The sequence below is a fragment of the Amblyomma mixtum genome, chromosome 2 (assembly GCF_055824585.1).
Source record: "Amblyomma mixtum isolate Tamu chromosome 2, ASM5582458v1, whole genome shotgun sequence".
NCBI lineage: Eukaryota > Metazoa > Arthropoda > Arachnida > Ixodida > Ixodidae > Amblyomma > Amblyomma mixtum.
The window spans coordinates 184116220-184135919 of NC_143013.1; the positions used below are offsets into that span (position 1 = coordinate 184116220).

The following is a 19700-nucleotide window of genomic DNA, read 5'->3' on the forward strand; positions in this document are numbered from 1 at the left end:
TAGCGGTACAGCTATGGGCACAAAAATGGCTCCAAATTACGCCAACATATTTATGAACAAAATTGAATCAGACTTTCTCTCCTCATATCCAACAAAACCAGCTTTTTACAAACGCTTTCTGGATGACATATTCATAGTTTGGACAGAAACCGAGGACGAACTCATCCATTTTATCGCCTCATTCAACAAAATCCATCCCAATATCTCTTTCACACACACCTACTCAACCAATGAAATTAACTTCCTGGATGTTCCGGTTCGAATAGAAGGAAGTACATTAATCACTAGTGTATATAAAAAACCCACAGACAGACAACAGTATCTTCATTTCAACAGCTGCCACCCACGCCACTGCAAAACTTCAATCCCATACTCACAAGCCATCAGATTCAAACGAATTTGCTCACGATCGGAAGATTTTCACGAAGATGCTAATCGCATGCGAGACACCCTAAACAAACAACATTACTCGTCTTCTATAATCAACGATGCCATTAAAAAGGCAGAAGCAACCAATAATAATCATGTCATTAAGGAATCTCAGCCAACATCACAGCGCTGTAATCTCATACTAACCTTCACAAATAATCTCCCGAACATTAACAACATTCTGAAAAAACACTTTAATATCATAGAACAGAGTGACCGACTTTCAAACGTTTTCACAACGGTCCCCCAAGTAACATATAGAAGACCAAAAAATCTGCAAAACCATGTTGTCCATTCGACAGTCAATAAACCGAGAGCTGCGGGTTGCACACCATGCGAAAAAAGCCGACGCCAAGTCTGCAAACACATGGAAACCACGGCACTGGCAAAAAGCACCCATTCAAATTTTAAGCATTCTATCCGGGAAGATCTAAACTGCGATTCCAGCAACGTGGTTTACATGCTCGAGTGTGGCGACTGTCGAATGCAATACACAGGCCAAACAGACAATTCCTTCCGATTCAGATTTACTAAACACCGCTCACATACCCAATCCCTCCCCAACCTCCCCCTTTCGAAACACCTCCGCGAGAAAGGCCACGAGTTTGACAAACTTAAAGTAACAATACTACAGAGTGGCTTCAAAAACACTCGTGAGCGCGAGCAACGAGAATCATATTTTATTTTTAAATTTAACACAGTGCAAAATGGCATTAATGAAACTTACGGCACCCTCACCTCTCTTCCGAGGTCAGAGTCCTACGAAATTAAACAAAGCAACACTGACCCTGTCGTCTGAGGTCATACCCCTTTCTGCATGCCACATGTGTGCCTTGCCTTCTTCCCTCCTGGGTCTGCTCACTTTGTGGTCCCGCGAACGCCACATTATATTATTTTTTTCTTTCACAATATTTTTTTCTTTCACAATGTAAGCTTACATTTTTTACATTCCTTTCGATACTTCCGGGCATGGGTGCATTATTCCTGGGTGGGAAGAAAAAGCACTGCTTCAAAGGTTTTCTTTTCCCTCTTTTTTTTTCTCCTAAGTTTCTCTTTAAGGGTCAGATTTTTATTTTTTATTTTTTTTCTGCCCTCGAGTTGCTGCACGGCCACGCACCTGCCGAGCATATCCGAGTGGGACACGCCTGTCAACAAGCAAGCCTGTTTTGCTTAACAAAGCAGAGGCCGCATCTGGACGTTGTATTTTCTCCCTGTTCCTCACACTCGCCCCCCCCCCCCCCCCCTGTTCTTTTTTTTTGTGTGGGTCGCGCTGCCTGAAATAATTTTTTATGTGTATTTTCCTGCTATGTGATTTGTGTTTCTCACTTACCTGCTCTGTACCCACCCCTATAAAAGGGGATGCATTAACAATGTAAAATCACTCCTGAAGAAGGTCAGTCTTCCGATCGAAACGGCGAGTAGAATAAATATGTTTCCTTTAACGAAGCGTATACTTCGCTATATATATATATATATATATATATATAGCAAACAAGGAAAGGGGAATGAGGGGCTCGTTATAAATATGAAAGAAGCTAACAACCACAGAAACCAAGGGGACAGGGGATTTTTAATTTATTTATTTTGTGGTGTTGATCAATTTAGAATATTACTGAATATGTTATCGCTTAAAGATAATTGATTAGAAAAGCAGAAGAAAAAACAACCACATGCCGTCGGTGGGGTCCGAACCCACGACCTCCGAATTACGCGTCCGGTGCTCTACCTCTGAGCTACGGCGACGGCTGTCAAATCTTCTGCTTTCGGGGGTATTTATGTTTACAAGTAAACTAACCTTGAGAGTGTTCATCAGCGCCACCCACGCTCATAAGCGGCGGACGTAGAACGTCCTGAGTTACCGCAGGTGTGACGTAGAATGTCATCGAACGGAGAGGGTGGAAGCTGCGTGAGAACCCTCTTATGCTTCCTATGTCGTCAAGGCTGCCAGAACCGAGGCCCTCGATAAGCAATTAAGCAAACAAGGGAAGGGGTGTGAGGGGCTCGTTATAAATATGAAAGAAGCTAACAGCCACAGAAACCAAGGGCACAGGGGATTTTTAATTTATTTATTTTGTGGTGTTGATCAATTTAGAATATTACTGAATATGTTATCGCTTAAATATAATTGATTAGAAAAGCAGAAGAAAAAACAACCACATGCCGCCGGTGGGATCCGAACCCACGACCTCCGAATTATGCGTCCGGTGCGCTACCTTTGAGCTACGGCGACGGCTGTCAAATCTGCTTTCGGGGGTATTTATGTTTACAAGTAAACTAACTTTGAGAGTGTTCATCAGCGCCACCCACGTTCATAAGCGGCGGACGTAGAACGTCCTGAGTTACCGCAGGTGTGACGTAGAATGTCATCGAACGGAGAGGGTGGAAGCTGCGTGAGAACCCTCTTATGCTTCCTGTGGCGTCAAGGCTGCCAGAACCGAGGCCCTCGATAAGCAATTAAGGAAACAAGGGAAGGGAAATGAGGGGCTCGTTATAAATTTGAAAGAAGCTAACAGCCACAGAAACCAAGGGCACAGGGGATTTTTAATTTATTTATGTCGTGGTGTTGATCAATTTAGAATATTACTGAATATGTTATCGCTTAAAGATAATTGATTAAAAAAGCAGAAGAAAAAACAACCACATGCCGCCGGTGGGATCCGAACCCACGACCTCCGAATTCTTCTGCTTTTCTAATCAATTATCTTTAAGCGATAACATATTCAGTAATATCCTAAATTGATCAACACCACAAAATAAATAAATTAAATATCCCCTGTGCCCTTAGTTTCTGTGGCTGTTAGCTTCTTTCATATTTATAACGAGCCCCTCATTCGCCTTCCCATGTTTGCTTAATTGCTTATCGAGGGCCTCGGTTCTGGCAGCCTCGACGCCATAGGAAGCATAAGAGGGTTCTCACGCAGCTTCCACCCTCTCCGTTCGATGACATTCTACGTCACACCTGCGGTAACTCAGGACGTTCTGCGTCCGCCGCTTATGAACGTGGGTGGCGTTGATGAACACTCTCAAGGTTAGTTTACTTGTAAACATAAATACCCCCGAAAGCAGATGATTTGACAGCCGTCGCCGTAGCTCAGAGGTAGAGCACCGGACGCGTAATTCGGACGTCGTGGGTTCGGATCCCACCGGCGGCATGTGGTTGTTTTTTCTTCTGCTTTTCTAATCAATTATCTTTAAGCGATGACATATTCAGTAATATTGTAAATTGATCAACACCACTAAATAAATAAATTAAAAATCCCCTGTGCCCTTCGTTTCTGTGGCTGTTAGCTTCTTTCATATATATATATATATATATATATATATATATATATATATATATATATATATATATATATATATATATATATATATATATATATATATATATATATATATATATATATATACACACAAGGTCTGTTCTGAAAGTAGTAGGACTGGTTTTTTCCTGGGCGAACGGGCGGACGAGAGGTTGCCTGCGCGTGCGGCACAGTTGAAGGGGGATATTGGGAATGCTGGGGAAAATCAGCAGTCGGCTCTTGGCCGTTCAGGAGAGGAGGTCGCTTGTACTGTGAACCCCTGTCGAAACGTCTCGTCACGCAGAATAGTCGAGCGTTTACTGGATCAGCGATACGCGATCAAATTTTGAATAAATCTTGGTAAAACGGGCAAAGAGACTCACAACATGATTAAGGAGGCCTACGGTGAGGCTTCCATGGGTAGATCAGGTGTTTTTTGAGTGGCACAAGCTGTTCTGAGAAGGTAAGGAAAAAGTGGAGGAAGACGACCGCTCCAGACGCCCTTCGACCAGCAAGACCAACGAAAATGTGCAGCGAGTGAAACGTTTACTTAACAGTGATCGTAGAATGAGTATCAGAATGATTGCTGATGACTTGAGCATTCCTCAAACCCAAGTTTTTGAGATCGTGACAGAAAACTTATCCATGAGGAAAGCGCGCGGGAAGTTGGTGCCGGGAGTGTTGTCAGAGGAGGAAAAGGCCAACCGGTAGGACCATCTTCAGTATATGAATGAGGACCCCGATTTTTTGCCCAGCACAAGGCGGCAACGCTGCCTCAGGCCCCCTACAGCCTCAACTTCGGCCTGCCATACTTTTTCTATCCCCAAGAATAAAATCGACGCTCGAGGGCAAACATCACGGATCCGTATAGGAGGTTCAACAGGCCGTGACGAGGGAGCTAAACAGCACTCCGGTCCAGGCGTTCCTGGAGGCGTACGAAAACTATAAAACTCATTGGCAGCAGCGTGTAGGTGCGGAAGGGTGCTATACCTTGAAAAATTGTAATCGTTTGTACTATTCTCTTGAATATATTTTGTTTAAAAAAATGAGTCCTACTACTTTCAGAACAGACCATGTAATAAGCACTTATCTATTTGTTATTGCTCTTCGATGTGTGCCGAATTTTTATTGACTGTCGTCGCTGGCTTTCTGACTCGGCTCTGCCTTCATGCTCATCTTTCTTCGAACATTATCCTTCTTGTTTTTGTCGTGGGAAATCTACACTTCCCTCAATTACCGTGTTTATGGTATTTATCGCATTCCTTCCTGTTTGGCTTTTCCTCTGTGCACTGTTTTCTTTTCATGATAGACTAAGGTCTGCTATTGCGATAATGTAGTCTAGATCCAGGCTTTATGTGGGTATGTTCTCAGATTGACACTTCGGGGTTTGTTCCAATTGGATGACGTGTGCGCAAAAACAGACGAGACACATAGGAAGGTAACAGGAGGAAGCGCCAACTTCCAACTGATTTTATTGCATGCACGAAACGTACTTATAAAGCTAGTCGTCACATGCGCGGGCGGGTCACCTAAAGCTCAAGAACGACATGATAAGGCGCGCTCCGGGAATTTATTTTCACAGTTAAAAAATACAACTGATGTGTCGCTTACGCACATGTCGCCTTTCTTTTTGATAAAAAACGCTTCTATCAATTCCCTAGCAGTAGTGTCATTGCTAAAACCTATTTAATTATGAACCAAACTAACTAGCCGAGCAGCAAGTGCTCTTAGGTTTTTATGTAGGCTAGCTGTCTGAAAATGGGGCTGAAAGTTTCATATTCTTTAATTTTTTGTCCTTTTTTCATGTTCACATGTGCTATCGCTGTAGCTCTTATTGAAAAGCCGCATACACAATAAAGACATTAGTAGAGCCTGTGTGTAGCGTTTCTGCCAAGTTTGTTTCTTAGCAGTCGCACCTGGCCACAGCGTAAAAACAGCTTGAATAAACAGCGCGAACGAAGACGAGCACAAAAGACAAGAAAATGGACGACACAGCGCTGTGTCGTCCATTTTCTTGTCTTTTGTGCTCGTCTTCGTTCGCGCTGTTTATTCAAGATGCTTAACCAACTAGCCCGCCAAAACGTGTAAAAACAGCGTTAATGTTTTATGAAATCCGTTCTCTTCGTCTGTAGATAAAAAAGGCTAATATTTTGTTGTGCCTTCAGACGTGAAGCTTTGATAAAGGGGAAATTAATCCTAAACGTTCTTAATATGATTGCATTTTCTATCGATCACTGCACCATAATATAGCTTAGTACAAAAAGGTGCCTTCTTTCTTGCGATTTATTTTTTCCTGAATTAGCGGGGCGAATATCAGATGATATTTGGTAGCTTCAATAGGAGTAGACCTAGGCTTACTATAAAAAAAATCGCAATTTCGATCTTTACGGATAATGTTCTACTAGATCTGGATTATGCCGAGGCATAAATATTTACTCCATTTTCCTCCTTATTTTCTTAGACGATACTTACCCTCATAGAAAGGTGTGTCATTATTCCAAACCGTTATGAAAGTTTCAATTTATCAATCAGCAGAAAACAAAGCTAATGTCCTTGCGCTGTCATCAGCTTTGCGCAGTGGAAAGCTACATTCAATTGAAGGCATATTTTATGTTATAAATCGAGTGTAGCTTGATTTTTGACGTAACTGCGAAGGGTGTATGAATGGGAAACACCTGATTTTACCCGAAAACGAAGGGGCTTGAAGAATACATAGCAGAGGAATGTCCATTTGCTTTGGAATATCCTAATTTTTGAAAAAATTGGCTGATGCGCTGTAGGCTGGTTACGTGAGGGAATGAAAAGCGTTATTTCCCCTTTCTGCTTTGTGTACGTATCATGTGTGTCTCTGCATTAAAGTCCTTTCTTACAACTTTATTTGTTTGAGCATTGGTTGCGAAGCAGACCGCAAACAATCGGACCCTCGGCCGCCGCGGTGGCTTAGTGATTATGGTGCTCGGCTGCTGACCCAAAAGACGCGGGTTCGATCCCTGCCGCGGCGGTTGAATTTCTTTGGAGGAGAAATTCTAGAGGCCCGTGTACTGTGCGACGTCAGTGCACGTTAAAGAACCCAAGGTGGTCGGAATTTCCTGAGCCCTCCACTACGGCGTCTCTCATAGCCTTAGTCGCTTTGGGACGTTAAACCCCATAAACCAAACCAAACCAATCGGACCCTCTCCCTGCACGTCGATGAGGTCAGTCAAGTTGAGGTCGGCCGTATGAAACTCAGTCTATGTGCTGAAAGCATGAGCTGCTTCAACTTCCGCCCTGCTTTTACTAGTATTATTCCGTGCACCGCTTGCTCGTTCAATGCTTGAGTAATTAGAGGATTCCTGAGCAAGTACTCAGTTTACGGGAACAAAAGCAGATACTAATAAGCTGTAATCTACATGTGCTTACTGTCTTATCGCGTACTTTCGTTTCAGTAGTGGCTATAGATCAGCTTTTCGCAACCAGCGCAAAAGACGGGAAGTAAAAGAAAGAAGGTTGTTGGAAAGGGGAGGGGGGGGGGACAAAAAGTTTCAGTAAGGCCTCGTTATTCCATGAGCTCTTCGGATGTTTCGCGACGAAGTGCGGGTATTCGCCTCCTGCTCCGCGCACCGGGTGCAATGGCCTAGAAGTTGGAGACGAATTGAGTTCTATTGGAATCGAGTAAAACGTTTCAGAAGCGTAACAAGGGTTGGTAACAAGGAAAACATGTTTCGCAGGACACGCGTAAGACGGAACTGGATCTCTTTTTGCTGCTTAATGCGCACCCATGAGAAGCACAAACCGTAACGGCAGCTTTTAGAAAAGCGCTGAGGGCTCGGTTATGGAGCCGCGTCGTCGTTGCGGGCTATAGGTCATTTGAGACCAGCAGCGGCTTCACTTCCGTCACTGTTCCAGCGCTATCGCGGTGCAGCCCAAAAGCAGTTTTTTTATTTTGTCTTTATTTATTCTCAGAAACAGTACACAAACTGTTGGTTGGACCCATAGCCTTTACGGCTACTGAGGGGTGCAAATACAAAACAAGCACAATATTACTGCAGACCGTGTAAAATAAAAAACTTCAAGATTAGCACACACTATTGAATCCATTCCTACATTTCCATGGAAATTAAATAGTGTTTTAAAGATGCCGAAAAGTTATTTTTTTCTTTAACTTCATTCGGGATTTCATTCCACACATGGGCTCCGCTGTATTCTAGGAGTCTCCGGCCATACATATTGTAGCAAGGTGGTAAATTAAATACATTGTTAGTTGCAGCTCTTATTTGTTTCACTGGTAATCTAAATAAACTAAGGGGCAGGGGGTTGTTAGATTTTATTACATTGTTTACTATTTCAGCTATCTTCAGTTTATATGCCATTGATAGGGGTAAGATACGAAGCTGCTGAAAGAGTGGCCTGCTGGGGTATGTATTATTTGAATAAGTTATCATGCGAATAGCTCGTTTTTGAAGGCGAGAAAGAGGATCTAGGTATGTTTTATATGTACCACCCCATGCTTCCAGGCAATAAGATAATTGACTGTGCACAAAGGCGAAATACAGAATGCGTAGAATTGGAAGATCAAAGCAGTCCCTGGCCTTTAGTAAAACATGACAACCATAGGCTAATTTGGAGCAAATATTATTAATTTGTTCTTTCCAGTGCATATCAGACGCACGTAGTTGAGATGCACAACCAGCTAGTGAGAGTTATTCAGCTCGCAGAGCACACTGTTACCTCTGAGATGGTACTGTACTAGCAAAATGCAAACTCTTTATTTGCCCTTTGTGTACAAATAGCAAGGTGTTGTACGTAATATAATATATATCGTTTTTAATAACTGCCTTTTGATTTAGGTGCCTTCAGGTACAGCGGGTACCCCCAACTGCGGCTAATCACTTCGCTGGACCAAAATACTCCGCAGAAATGCCGAGTGGCGGTGAGCCAGAATGGAAATCAGAAAATGGCTCCTGCGAACCTCCTCACCGATCAGGTAACCAACAAAATGACGAAAGAAGAGTTTCTTTCCGTACATTTTGAACCGTTGTTTTGGGGAAGCAAGAAGTAAATGACAAAACTATACAAGTTCTCTTTTCCATCAAACCTTAGATCATCTTTATTGGGTCTGGAATAAAAGAGGACCTGTCAAGAACTTTTCCCTTACAGTTCTCAGTTGGTGGACGATACTGCCTATTACCTCAGTTTATTAGTTAATGTCCAAGAGCCCTCTGCTTTCTCCCCCAAAACAATTTTTATGTATTGGTGTCTGTTTATGAGTAGTTTCAACAAAAGTAATAATAATACATGCCTGTTGACGCACAGGAAGAAATTGTAACAACCCCTGTAATCTTTCACATTATGTGCGCGATTAGCCTTTTGTTTTCATCACTAGCACCAATACCCTGGTGTATCACTGCGATGAAAACAGTTTGCGTCAGGTGCGAGAAACTTGTTTGCTCAAGTCCAGTGTGCTGATATGCCTTTTTTATCAGCTTTGGCCTTGTTTGATTGCTGCTTTTCATGGACGGTTGTGTAATTTAGAGCTGCCGGAAAAGCGTTCAGAAGCTCAGAAGAAACGTGCGCAAACAACTTCACAAAGATGGGCTTATTTTTTAATGCACACGAAATACATAGTAGCATAGTAGGACGTCCCCATATGGAAGTAAATGAAATGGTACACTGGGTAACGTGTGAACAATACTGAGTCAGTAATATGCTCAGGTATCGAACCCATAAATGAAGACAACACACCTGCCTCACTGGCTCAGGGGCCTTCGATTTACTACAACCGAAAGCTGAGTGAGATAGTGAACGTTTAGCATATTTAAACAACGCGAAGAAACGAAGAATAAACAAGAAACACGCGCAGACACGAAGCGCTGATATCAAATGAATTTTTCATTAGGAAAGACTCATGGTTATATAGCGTTCAAACCCAGTGGCGCAGGCGCACAAGCCATAAAAAGGACAAAAACCAAATACAACTCAAAGGACACGCGTGCAATAACGTCACGAGGTTACAATACTTCCGGTAAGATAATCCAACTCGATCGGGTGTAAGGCCACCGAAAGGCTGGCAACACACAGGATGCGCGATTTGGCGATGAGATGTGACCCTGCTACTTATCTCCTACAGAGCTGATATCTGTGCCTGTGGACAATGTCGGTGCCTCTTAACTCCGCTGAACATATTGTATTAGTATATTTGCCACAGTCGCGGCAATGGATGACAAGATAGGAAGAAGCGGACAAAGCCCCTAGCGACCGCTCCTGCTATGACACTAACGCTGAGGCACCTCCCCCTCTGCCCCGAATACACTTTTCTACACGAGAGCGCTACTTCGTACACAACCCCTGTGTTGCGTGGAACGTATCTGCTGGCGTGTTTGACAGCGCACCTTCCTGCATTAGGCGTCGACTCTTCCAGTTCGTTTCTGAGCGCAGCACGTATTTTGCCGACCTTGCAGCAATGTAGGAAGGTCCAGTGTAAAACACGCGAACAGATACGTGCCGTGCAACACGGGAGTTGTGCATGCAAAGCACCGCTGTTGTGTGGAAAAGTGTATTATGGGCAGCAGAGGGGGAGGTACCTCAACGTTCATCTCAGACAGTACGAGCAGACGCGGAGAGCCCTTGTCCGCTTCTTCCAATCTTGTCATTCATTTCCGGGACTGTGGCAAAGAAAATAATACAGTACGTCCACAGCAGTAGGGGGTACCGATTTTTTCGACAGGCACAGAAAACAGCTGTGTCGGGAGATCCTAGAGGCATTTCTCATCGCCACATCGCACACCCTCGTGTCGCCAAACCTTCGGTGTTGTTACACCTGGTCTAGCTGGATTATCTTGCCGAAACAATTGCAACTTCATGACGTTACTGTACACGTGTCCTTTGAGCTTTTGTTGCTTTGTTTGCGTGTTTTTTTATGCCTTGTTCGCCTGCCCGCACTGGGTTTTAAGCCTTTATGACCGTCAGTCCTTCCGAATAAAAAATTTAGTTCAAAGTCAGCACTTCGTTTTTGTACCTGTTTCTTGCCTAGTCTTCGTTTCTGCGTGCAGTTCATATAAGCTTTCAGTTTGAGCTGCTGATCTTAAGTCGTACGTTCCATTCGACTCGACACAGGGGTCGTACTTCAGTAGAGGAGAAATAGATAAAACAAAGAACACTGTGTGCGGTGCGATGCATGCAAGCGCCCGTTGGAAAACCCCATTTAGTCTGAATTTACCCGGAGTCCTCCACCATAGCGTTCCTCATTTCCTCATAGCCTCATTCATTACGCGACATTGAAACCGTACCGGCCTTTCAATGTAGATGCGAGAACGGAAGAAAAAAGGTAGTAGTAGCAGTTCTTAACTCCTCTACTCCGGGTGCTCCGAATACTCTTCATATGAAACGCACGCCTTGTTCTGATGTCTGCGTGAAGCTTTAAATAAGTCACAGCGTTGTAAGCAATTTCAAAGGCTCATGTAACGACACTGTGACTGCGGTATGAGGAAGATATGTGAAGGAGAATATGGAGAAAACGTGCAACTTCTAGCCATTGTTTAATGAACCTTCGTTCCTTCATTTATGACAGCCGCTGCAGGACCAGCATGAACATTATGCGGAATAGAACAGTTAGTTACAATCTCTGGAACTGTAAAGGTCACCAATGATGTTATGAGACCCCGAAATGCTTGTCTTTTGCGAATAACCCTGATGTTAGGTTCGCAGCGACTGCGCGTCTATGGGCATTTCCGCCTCTCTCTAGCTTTTATAGAAACTGCATTGCAACTTGCTACTCTGCAGATTGTTAGTGCTCTTGCTTCAACATAGTTACAATTATCATGGGGCAAAATGCTGGCGGTGAGTGTTTCAAACGAAAACCTCCGTGAAGAAGTCAAAGGAGGAAACGAAGACTGAGGGAGCAGGAAAAATACTTACCATACTTTTAGTTTTGATTAACTTTTGATTCACTTTTGAGATCAGCTTTGAGATTAGCTTTGATTCACGCTGCTGTATACTATTCCGCTGTGGCCGCAGCCTCTTGGCCCACGTGTTTAAATGGCAACCTCTGGCGCTGCGCTATGGGTATTGTGCTCTTCATAAGTTTTGATCAGTTTGTTTTGCGCTGAGTATGTTTGCAAAGGTCGCTGAGTAAATCGGTTTCAAGAAAATCAAAGCCGTAGAAACTTACATTCGACGCACTTCTCTTAGCAGCCCGACGCGCTCGGCGAGTAGACGAACAGCGACTTCGACTCCGAAGCCAATCATCGCATGCTAAAGCGAGAAATCGGGAGAGTGCATTGGAAGAGCAGCAGATGTGAGAAGAGAAGTAGAAATAAAGTGATGATTTTGGCTAGGGGATGCCTAAGGCTGACGCAAACTTACCGCATCACATTGCAAGGTTGCCTGTCAATTTCTTTTTCACCCGTATTGCGTGCATACCACTTGTTGCGATTACCGTTTGTAAAAGTGCACAGGTTTCGCTAGAAAATACGGCGATAACTACTGCTCGAGACACAAAGCTGAGCAAAGAGGCGGAAGAGAGCAACCTCAGTTGGATAATCCAGTGACCCTTGCACACCTGTGAGGAATCATTCAAGCAAACGTTTGTCAGCCTGCCACGCTATTCTTCTAGAACACCTTTCCATATCCCTGAACCGACTCTGTCCTTTAGTCTCCGTATGTAGGGCTCTATGAACTCCCGCCAAGGGGGACCGCCATTGGAGGAAAGACGTTCGTTTGGCTGGCAGACTGACGATTCCCTCTCCGTCTAGGTGCTAATGCTTGAGCATCAAGAACTACTTTCCTTCCTTTTTATTAGTTTTGTCCCCTACAAGAGTGGACGCGACGATGAGCACACAGATTGCACGTTCGACTTAGCAACCCATCGTCGAATTCCAGCCGTAGTAGCAATAAAGAGCAAAGGGCGCTAAAAAAAGAGAACGAAAGTCTTTTGCGTCAAAAATAAAGAAAGAGGTAGTGAAGTCGAGCAAAGCTGACAGCACTGAAAAAAAAAAAACTTTTCATTGCCACACAACAGGGAGAACGTGACTACTGTAATGCCATATAGATTAGCGTAGTTTAAATTTCAAACAGTGTCTGTCTTTGGCCAAGAGCAACAATTCGTGCAGTCTTCATTCCGTGTACCCACTTCGTTTCGAGCGAATATGCCACTTAGATCCCAATAGTTGTGCAAAATGGGCGATATGCCCAGTGTCAAGAATTCACCCAACACATATTTGAAAAATTTCACCAACGCTAACGTGTTTCGCAACTTAGTTTTTCAGGTAGATGAGTTCAAATATTCTGAGAATTTCGATTTTTCTTCGTACTTTGATTGCTAGAGTGTAAAATTACCAAAATGACTAATGTCGAAGTATAGTAGAAAAAAAGATTTTTAGGGTGTTTAGATGGATGGCTTTCCATTTTACAGCCAAAGCTATTATATCGTTGATTTTGCCTTATAGTCTCGCATGTACCGCTTAGTAGACTGATTATTAAAACCTAAGTATTTGAATCTGATTTGTCGATTTTAATTTCATTTCATTCAATTCAAGTCAATGGCCATCCCCTGCCAACCGTATCATGCTGCGGCAACACGTCACGAAGGGAAGGTGGCAAACTTGGGAGAGGGAGGTCTTCCTCTTTACTTTTAGGGTTGAAGAGGAAGAGGAAAGTGCGAGAGGGCAGAGAGAGAGGCTGGGAGGTGAGGGGTGGCCTAGTGGCCTCAGAGGTTATGATGAGAGAGCAGGAATTGGCAACCGGAAAAACCGCAAGGGAAAAACACAAACAGTGGCTACTAGGAAAGGTGTAGGTAATCGGAGTAAGGCCCTCCCTGAGGTTGGTTCAAACGCAGAATGCAGAGCTATATATCTAAAGGAGTCTAAAAAAGCTTTTGCTAATTCACGTGTTAAGCCAGTAAACCTACCTCTACAGTTTTTTCTCACTGATCTGCGCGGTTTAATGGCGTTATGGCTTTCTTCTTGAACAGAGAGCTTCCCGAAAAGCGGCTTAGCTGTTCTTGTGTGTTTTCTACTTCTACGAACTCCCTGAACGCAGGCCGAGAGGACAAACCGATCCCATTAGACACGTGTTGGATTGTGCCTGTTGCAATGGCCGGTGCTTCTTTCCTGGTGACCATGCCTTGGTCCTGGTTTGGCCTGCTTTTCGTCCTGTTCCTGGAAAAGTTCGGAATCACAAGGGAAGAAGCTTCCTGGCCAAAAAGCATCGGCATCATGCTCAGCCACCTTTCAGGTGCGAGAAATGACGGACACAGCTGTGCGGTGTTTTTTGTGGTGTGTTTCTGCTTGCGTCTAATGTAGTTTGGAAGACTGCTCATGTTTGTTTTTTTGCGATAAGCACAAGGATGGAGGAGAGGTTTCATCGCAGAAGAGGGCGAGAGAACGAGGGCGAGACGCGAATATAACTCGCCAGCGTTCACTTTAAAATGACGTTTTATTAGACACATTTTGTTTCAGCGAACGCTTCTCCTTTCATTACCGATCGATGAGATAGTACAAGACTTCTTTGTAGTATATCACATGTACAGAGCCGGATCTGCGTGCATAAATGGATGCTCATTACCGGTGATGAGTCGTGAATGGTGAGAAGAGCTAGTAATAGAAATTTTCAAATAGCGAACTGAATGTACTGCTATTTGAGTCTTTAAAACACATCAAACAGGAATTGTATGAATTAATGCTCATAATCTTATGCATTTTCATGTGCGCGATAGTTTCAGAATAACTGGAACAAGCAAAGCATCGTGGTATCATTTGTTTATTGATTGATTGATTGATTGATTGATTGACTGATTGATTGATTGATTGATTGATTGATTGATTGATTGATTGATTGATTGATTGATTGATTGATTGATCGTACCCTCAAGGCATGAGGCATTGCAGATGGCGATGGGCACAACACAGAAAATAAGAATGGGGTATGGGCAAGTCGAATTCGTAGATATATAATGTTAGCTAACGTGGCTTGAAATCGATTGTTGATGTTGGTCTCGAATGGCACCAAGCAGTCCGGGAAGGTGGTGCACGCCCCTGGACATTTGGAGAATGAAGGCGCGCTTCACGTTTTGTTATGCCTGACGCTATTCCAAACCTTGTGCGCGTCGTCCAGTCGTGGAGTGATGGACCAAGACGGAAGAATGTGTTCGCTACGAACATTGGAGCATATGTGAAACGTTCAAACGACTAAGAAACGCGAAAAAGTTTCCTTGAAAGGCAGTGAAGGTGGGATTAACATGCTTTTCATTGATAATATGCTGGCTGTTCATTGAAAATATGAATTGCAGATAGTTTTTCTAGTACGTCCTAGGGCGTCAGTTTGGTCAGTACAATTTGGGTCCTAAATGGATGCCTCATTTATGGAATTTAGTTCGCTACGAAGATAACTTTTACAAAACGAACTGTTCTGCATTACAAGTGCCTTGCAAAATTTAGTAAGCATATATTAAGTGCATGTCTGACGCCAGCTGCTCTCATTCTGCGCATAACATTGCACACTGAACTCCTTGCAGGGTTGGCTGTCTACTTACTCCAACGACAGATAAAGACATACTATGTCGTTCTCCTCAGCACCATTCTCACCTCGGCAGCGTTTGTTTTCTCAGCGTTAGCGCAGGATATCTTTTGGATGACTATGACCTTCGGCGTGATGCATGGTAAGTGCTCTTGCTATTCAGGCCCGATGCATCTGATGAAATTTCTGGCTGTCACCTACACAAGTACGCATGCAACCAGAATTTTCGCTGGCCTCTAAGCAGCACGGTGTACTGACCACTGTTTTAACCCTCAACCTCTGACCAATGTGTCTTAAGGCGTTAGGCACAATTTATACTTTGATATCCTTCCCCGAAAATTACGGCCCAAAACTGTAAACCTATGCACTTCCCAGTCACCATCTCAAGTAACGCATCCTTGCCGTTCCATGGAGCTCCTTGAAATGCGCGTAGAAGAAGTTATGATTAATACGCTGGAAATGTATTAGGCCACATACCTGTCGCCGGTGTTCCTACTAGTCTGTCACATTCAGGGCTGCCTCATTTGACAAAATCAGAAGCTACTCAAGAAGAACTCTAGTTTGAGCTAGTTGGTTCATGACTCACAAAGAAAACGGCGAGAAATACGGGGTCAAAGCAAACATACACGCTGGTCCTGTCGTGTATGTTTCTCTTTTGTCCCCGTATTTCGCAGTGTTTCCTTTGTTAATCGGAAGCTACCCAGCTTATTTTCTCGAAAAACTCTGCCGCCAGTTTCGTGGGTAACTGCTATAACTTACACTCCAGTAAGGGTGACAGGCTGTGCCACATATCCTTTCATTGGGACCCATAGAGGTAGCCCTAGCAAGATATCTGGTCTTCTTTTGCTATCCTTAGTTAAGGCAATGTTTTGTAGCTGTGTTCACTGGCAGGTCGTAGGGCCGAGTGAAATCTCCGAATTAACCGAAGGGCGTCTTATCGGAAGAGCCAAAATCTATGCTAATGGGTCCCACATCGACATAGCTTCAATTATTTATTCTGCAACCCTTCATCTCTTCGGATAAGATATTGGCGTGGCAAGAACTTCTTTCTCACTTCTACCATATGATGCAATAACCGCAATAACCGCAAAATTGGACACGTAAATCTCGTCTCTGGGACATGTTTATGACCTAAACCCAAACGCACATAAGCGGGCGTGCGTGCCTACGCTGCGTAACTCAAAGCAGACGCTGCAAATAGCTACTTTGCGCAATGTGGACCTTTTCCTTCTATCGTGTCGGTTTTTAAGAGTATTTTATTATGGATTGTCGTGAAAAGTGCAATGATTCCGGTGTCGGCACTGACCACTTGGTGGAGCGTAAAAGGCCGAAGAGAAAAGCTCCTGCGTACAGTCGAAGTAGTGCAGATCACATCTACCGGATTTGTCTTTAAACGCCGCTCATCCGGCTGTCCGCTCCTCGTTGTCTCACGCGCCAGTGAGGCAACGGAATGCAGGGTGATTTCGCGGTTGAGCACCTCTTCTGAGGGCAGCTTGACAGAAAATAGGACATAGAATAGGGCTGAGCAGCTCAAAAGTTCAAAGAAAACAATGAACCTTGAAACAAAAAACTAAAGAGGTGTGCGTACTACTTTGTGTTTTGTTATTTTTACAACTATCATCAAAATAAACTCAAGCACGAAAAGAAAAAGACGCTTATAGCAGAAACTGTAACCACAGCCTCCGCGTGCCATCAGCAGTGCTCAGACCTCGTCTACGAGTTGATCTCATTAAACCCGAACATACACCGGGCTGATTAAGGAAGAGTTTTGAATACTCGCCTAATATCAGCCCTTACACAATAACAACATAGCCAGAAAAATTTCAGTTCACATGCCCTATTAAAACGAAAATAAACTTAGCAGAAAGTATTTCAGAGGTACGCTAATATGTGGCCTGTTCTAAAGCAGAACGATTTTCTAATCGACTGCCATATTTACGTGTGATTTTACCTTACCGATGCCCTCCAGACACATGTCTCTATTGCTAGCGCACAGCTACTTACTAAATCTTTCAACTAGTTTATTATTTGCGTATTTTGCGTGCGAAAATTAATGTTTGCGCGCTGAAAGTCATTCTTAAGTAAATCATCACAAATCGCCACTCCTTCACGTCATACAGCTACCGTCACGCAGTGACGGCAGTGCTAATACCGGCGCTCCTCTATTTCAATTCAACTTTCCTTGCAATCCTGGCCTTAAGCCCAGACCTTAAGTTCGGGGCTGTTTGTTTCACAGTGATTATAGCATAAATTAACAGACAATGCTGCGATAGTGTAATGCAGCTAAAACAACTTCGAGTGCGTACAAAGAAAACAAAGAATATGTGAACAAAGAAAAAGCCACATGGCGATTATGAGAACAGATACAAGCGCAGCGAACCACAGCGCAGCGTGGTAAAAACTTTTCCTTTTTTTGTACTCTCTGTGCTGTTTGGTTTTAATAGAGGAGATTAAGCGAGAAATCAAGACCAAATATAAGAGTAGACTCGGCAAGCACGTTTGGTTTGGCTGAACTGCTGGTAACTCACTCGAAGTTCCTGCCCTGTCGCCCAGGTTTGGGACACGGAATCTTCCTCACTTCATCCGCCATCTACACGTTGCTTCACTTCGACAGATATCGATCTGTGGCGACCTCCTCCATCTTCATCGCCTATGGCATATCTGCAGTAGTCAGTCAGTTCGTACTTGCTCAGCTCGTGGACACTTACGCTCTCGACGGAGCACTTCTTGTGTACGGAGGGATCCTCATGAACTCCACTGTGGTCGTCCTGCTGGCTAGGAACCCTGCGCCGACAAGACTCTGGTGGCAACGAAGCAAGCAGGACTGTTTGCAGAAGGGGTGCTCCAAACCAGTGTGTTATAACGCAATTACGGACTCAAAAAAGTGAGAGAGCTTCGTTATTACCTCTTTATATACTTTCAGCTGTTCTGCTATGCGGAGTATTTAAGTGGAGAATAGATTTGTGGCGCTCAGTAATTAAAATCAAATACATATTTATAGCGTTTAACGTCCCAAGGCAACTCTGGCTGTGAGGGACGGCCTAGTTTAGGCGTCCCGATAATTTCGATAATTTAACGCCCACAAACTTCACACAATATACGGATCTCTAGCATTTTGACTCATCGAAATGCGACCGCCGCCTCCAGGATCGAACCAGCGCCTTCCGGCTCAGTAGCCGAGCACCATACTACTGAGTCATCATGGTGGCTTTAAATTAAATATATAAAGTTTTTAGAGGCATCAGTAATATGTGTTTTTCAATGTTTGACTGCCGCGCCACGCCGCACGCTTCAGTGCCGCAGTTGTCTTGAGCTTCCAGTAAGGACTCAACTTAAGACAGCAATATTTGCTGAGCTTAATATTTGTTCTTCGCCATCATTATCAGCCTACGTCCGCTGCAAGACATAGGCTTCACCCATAGGTTTCTCCCATAGGCTTCATATTAAAACCAGTCTGCGCTAGCTGCGGCCACCAAAATCCTACATACTGAATTATGTTATGCACCCACGTCACACTGTCCCGTCCCCTGCTTAGAAACTGGTTCTTTGTCATATGCCCATTTTTTCTTTATTGTAATATATGTTGTAAGATAAGATATTGTAAGATAATTATATATGTAAGATAGCTGGATAGACGGTCCTCAATTTCATTTCAATCTCTTTTCATCCCCTCTATTTTGTCCCTCGTGGGTCAGCACTGTCGACTAAACACTATCATGTGCTTTGCTGCTGAGGAATACCGGTAACCAGACCGTCATCATCATCTCCATCATCACCAGTCTGATACGGCCACGGCAGGGCAAAGGCCTGCCCTATGTCTCTCGAATTAACCCAGTCCTTTGCCAGCTTCGGCCAACGTATCCCCGCAAGCTTCTTAATCTCATCCCCCGTCTAACTTGCTGCCGCCCTCTGCTACGGTTGCGTTCTCTTGGAAACCCCTCCGCTACCCTTAAGGCACGGCGTTTATCTTGCCTTCGCGTTACATGCCCTGCCCAAGCCCACTTCTTCCTCTTGATTTCGACTAGGATGTTATCAAGCCGCGTTTGTGTCCTCACCAACTTTGCCCGTTCATGACCAAAGAGTACATGCCAAACGCGCTCAGCTCCAGTTTTATTCTCCTAGATGTTTGATTCTCAAATTTCACTGCTAGCTCCACCTCAGCTGACTGACTCGGAATAGCCAGCCAGACCTGGGCGGTGAAATAATTATTTTTTTTCTCAACTTAGCTCTTCGGATCTGCAGTATCTGCCACAGTTATATTTATTCGCTTCTAATTTCGAATGCTTCGCTGCCTATCTTAATATTTCACTTGCCTCCTTGGCTCTTGTGCTCTGCTTAAGCTTTTTGTTCAAATTATATTTAGACCCATTATTCTGCTCTGCCTGCTTAATTTCTCAGTAATACTTTGCTGTTCATCCACTGAGTAACTTATTAAAGCAATGTAACCAGCAAATGAAAAATCACTCAAGTGTTCTTCATTAA

General features: G+C 43.8%; 1 protein-coding gene across 5 annotated transcripts in view; it reads left to right on the forward strand.

The window, feature by feature from the left end:
• LOC149361789 (monocarboxylate transporter 12-like) overlaps window positions 1–19700 on the forward strand; it is a 67569-nt gene that overhangs the window by 39372 nt on the left and 8497 nt on the right. For 4 of the 5 annotated variants that reach the window (XM_089572822.1, XM_089572821.1, XM_089572820.1 and 1 more), the window contains exons 2-5: window positions 8555–8691; window positions 13743–13937; window positions 15217–15360; window positions 17772–18102. In XM_089572822.1, coding sequence (XP_089428948.1) covers window positions 8625–8691; window positions 13743–13937; window positions 15217–15360; window positions 17772–18102 — 737 coding nt within the window. In that variant the 5' untranslated portion in view covers window positions 8555–8624. The remainder of the gene's footprint in view (window positions 1–8554; window positions 8692–13742; window positions 13938–15216; window positions 15361–17771; window positions 18103–19700) is intronic. The other variant, XM_089572824.1, reaches the window with a different exon arrangement.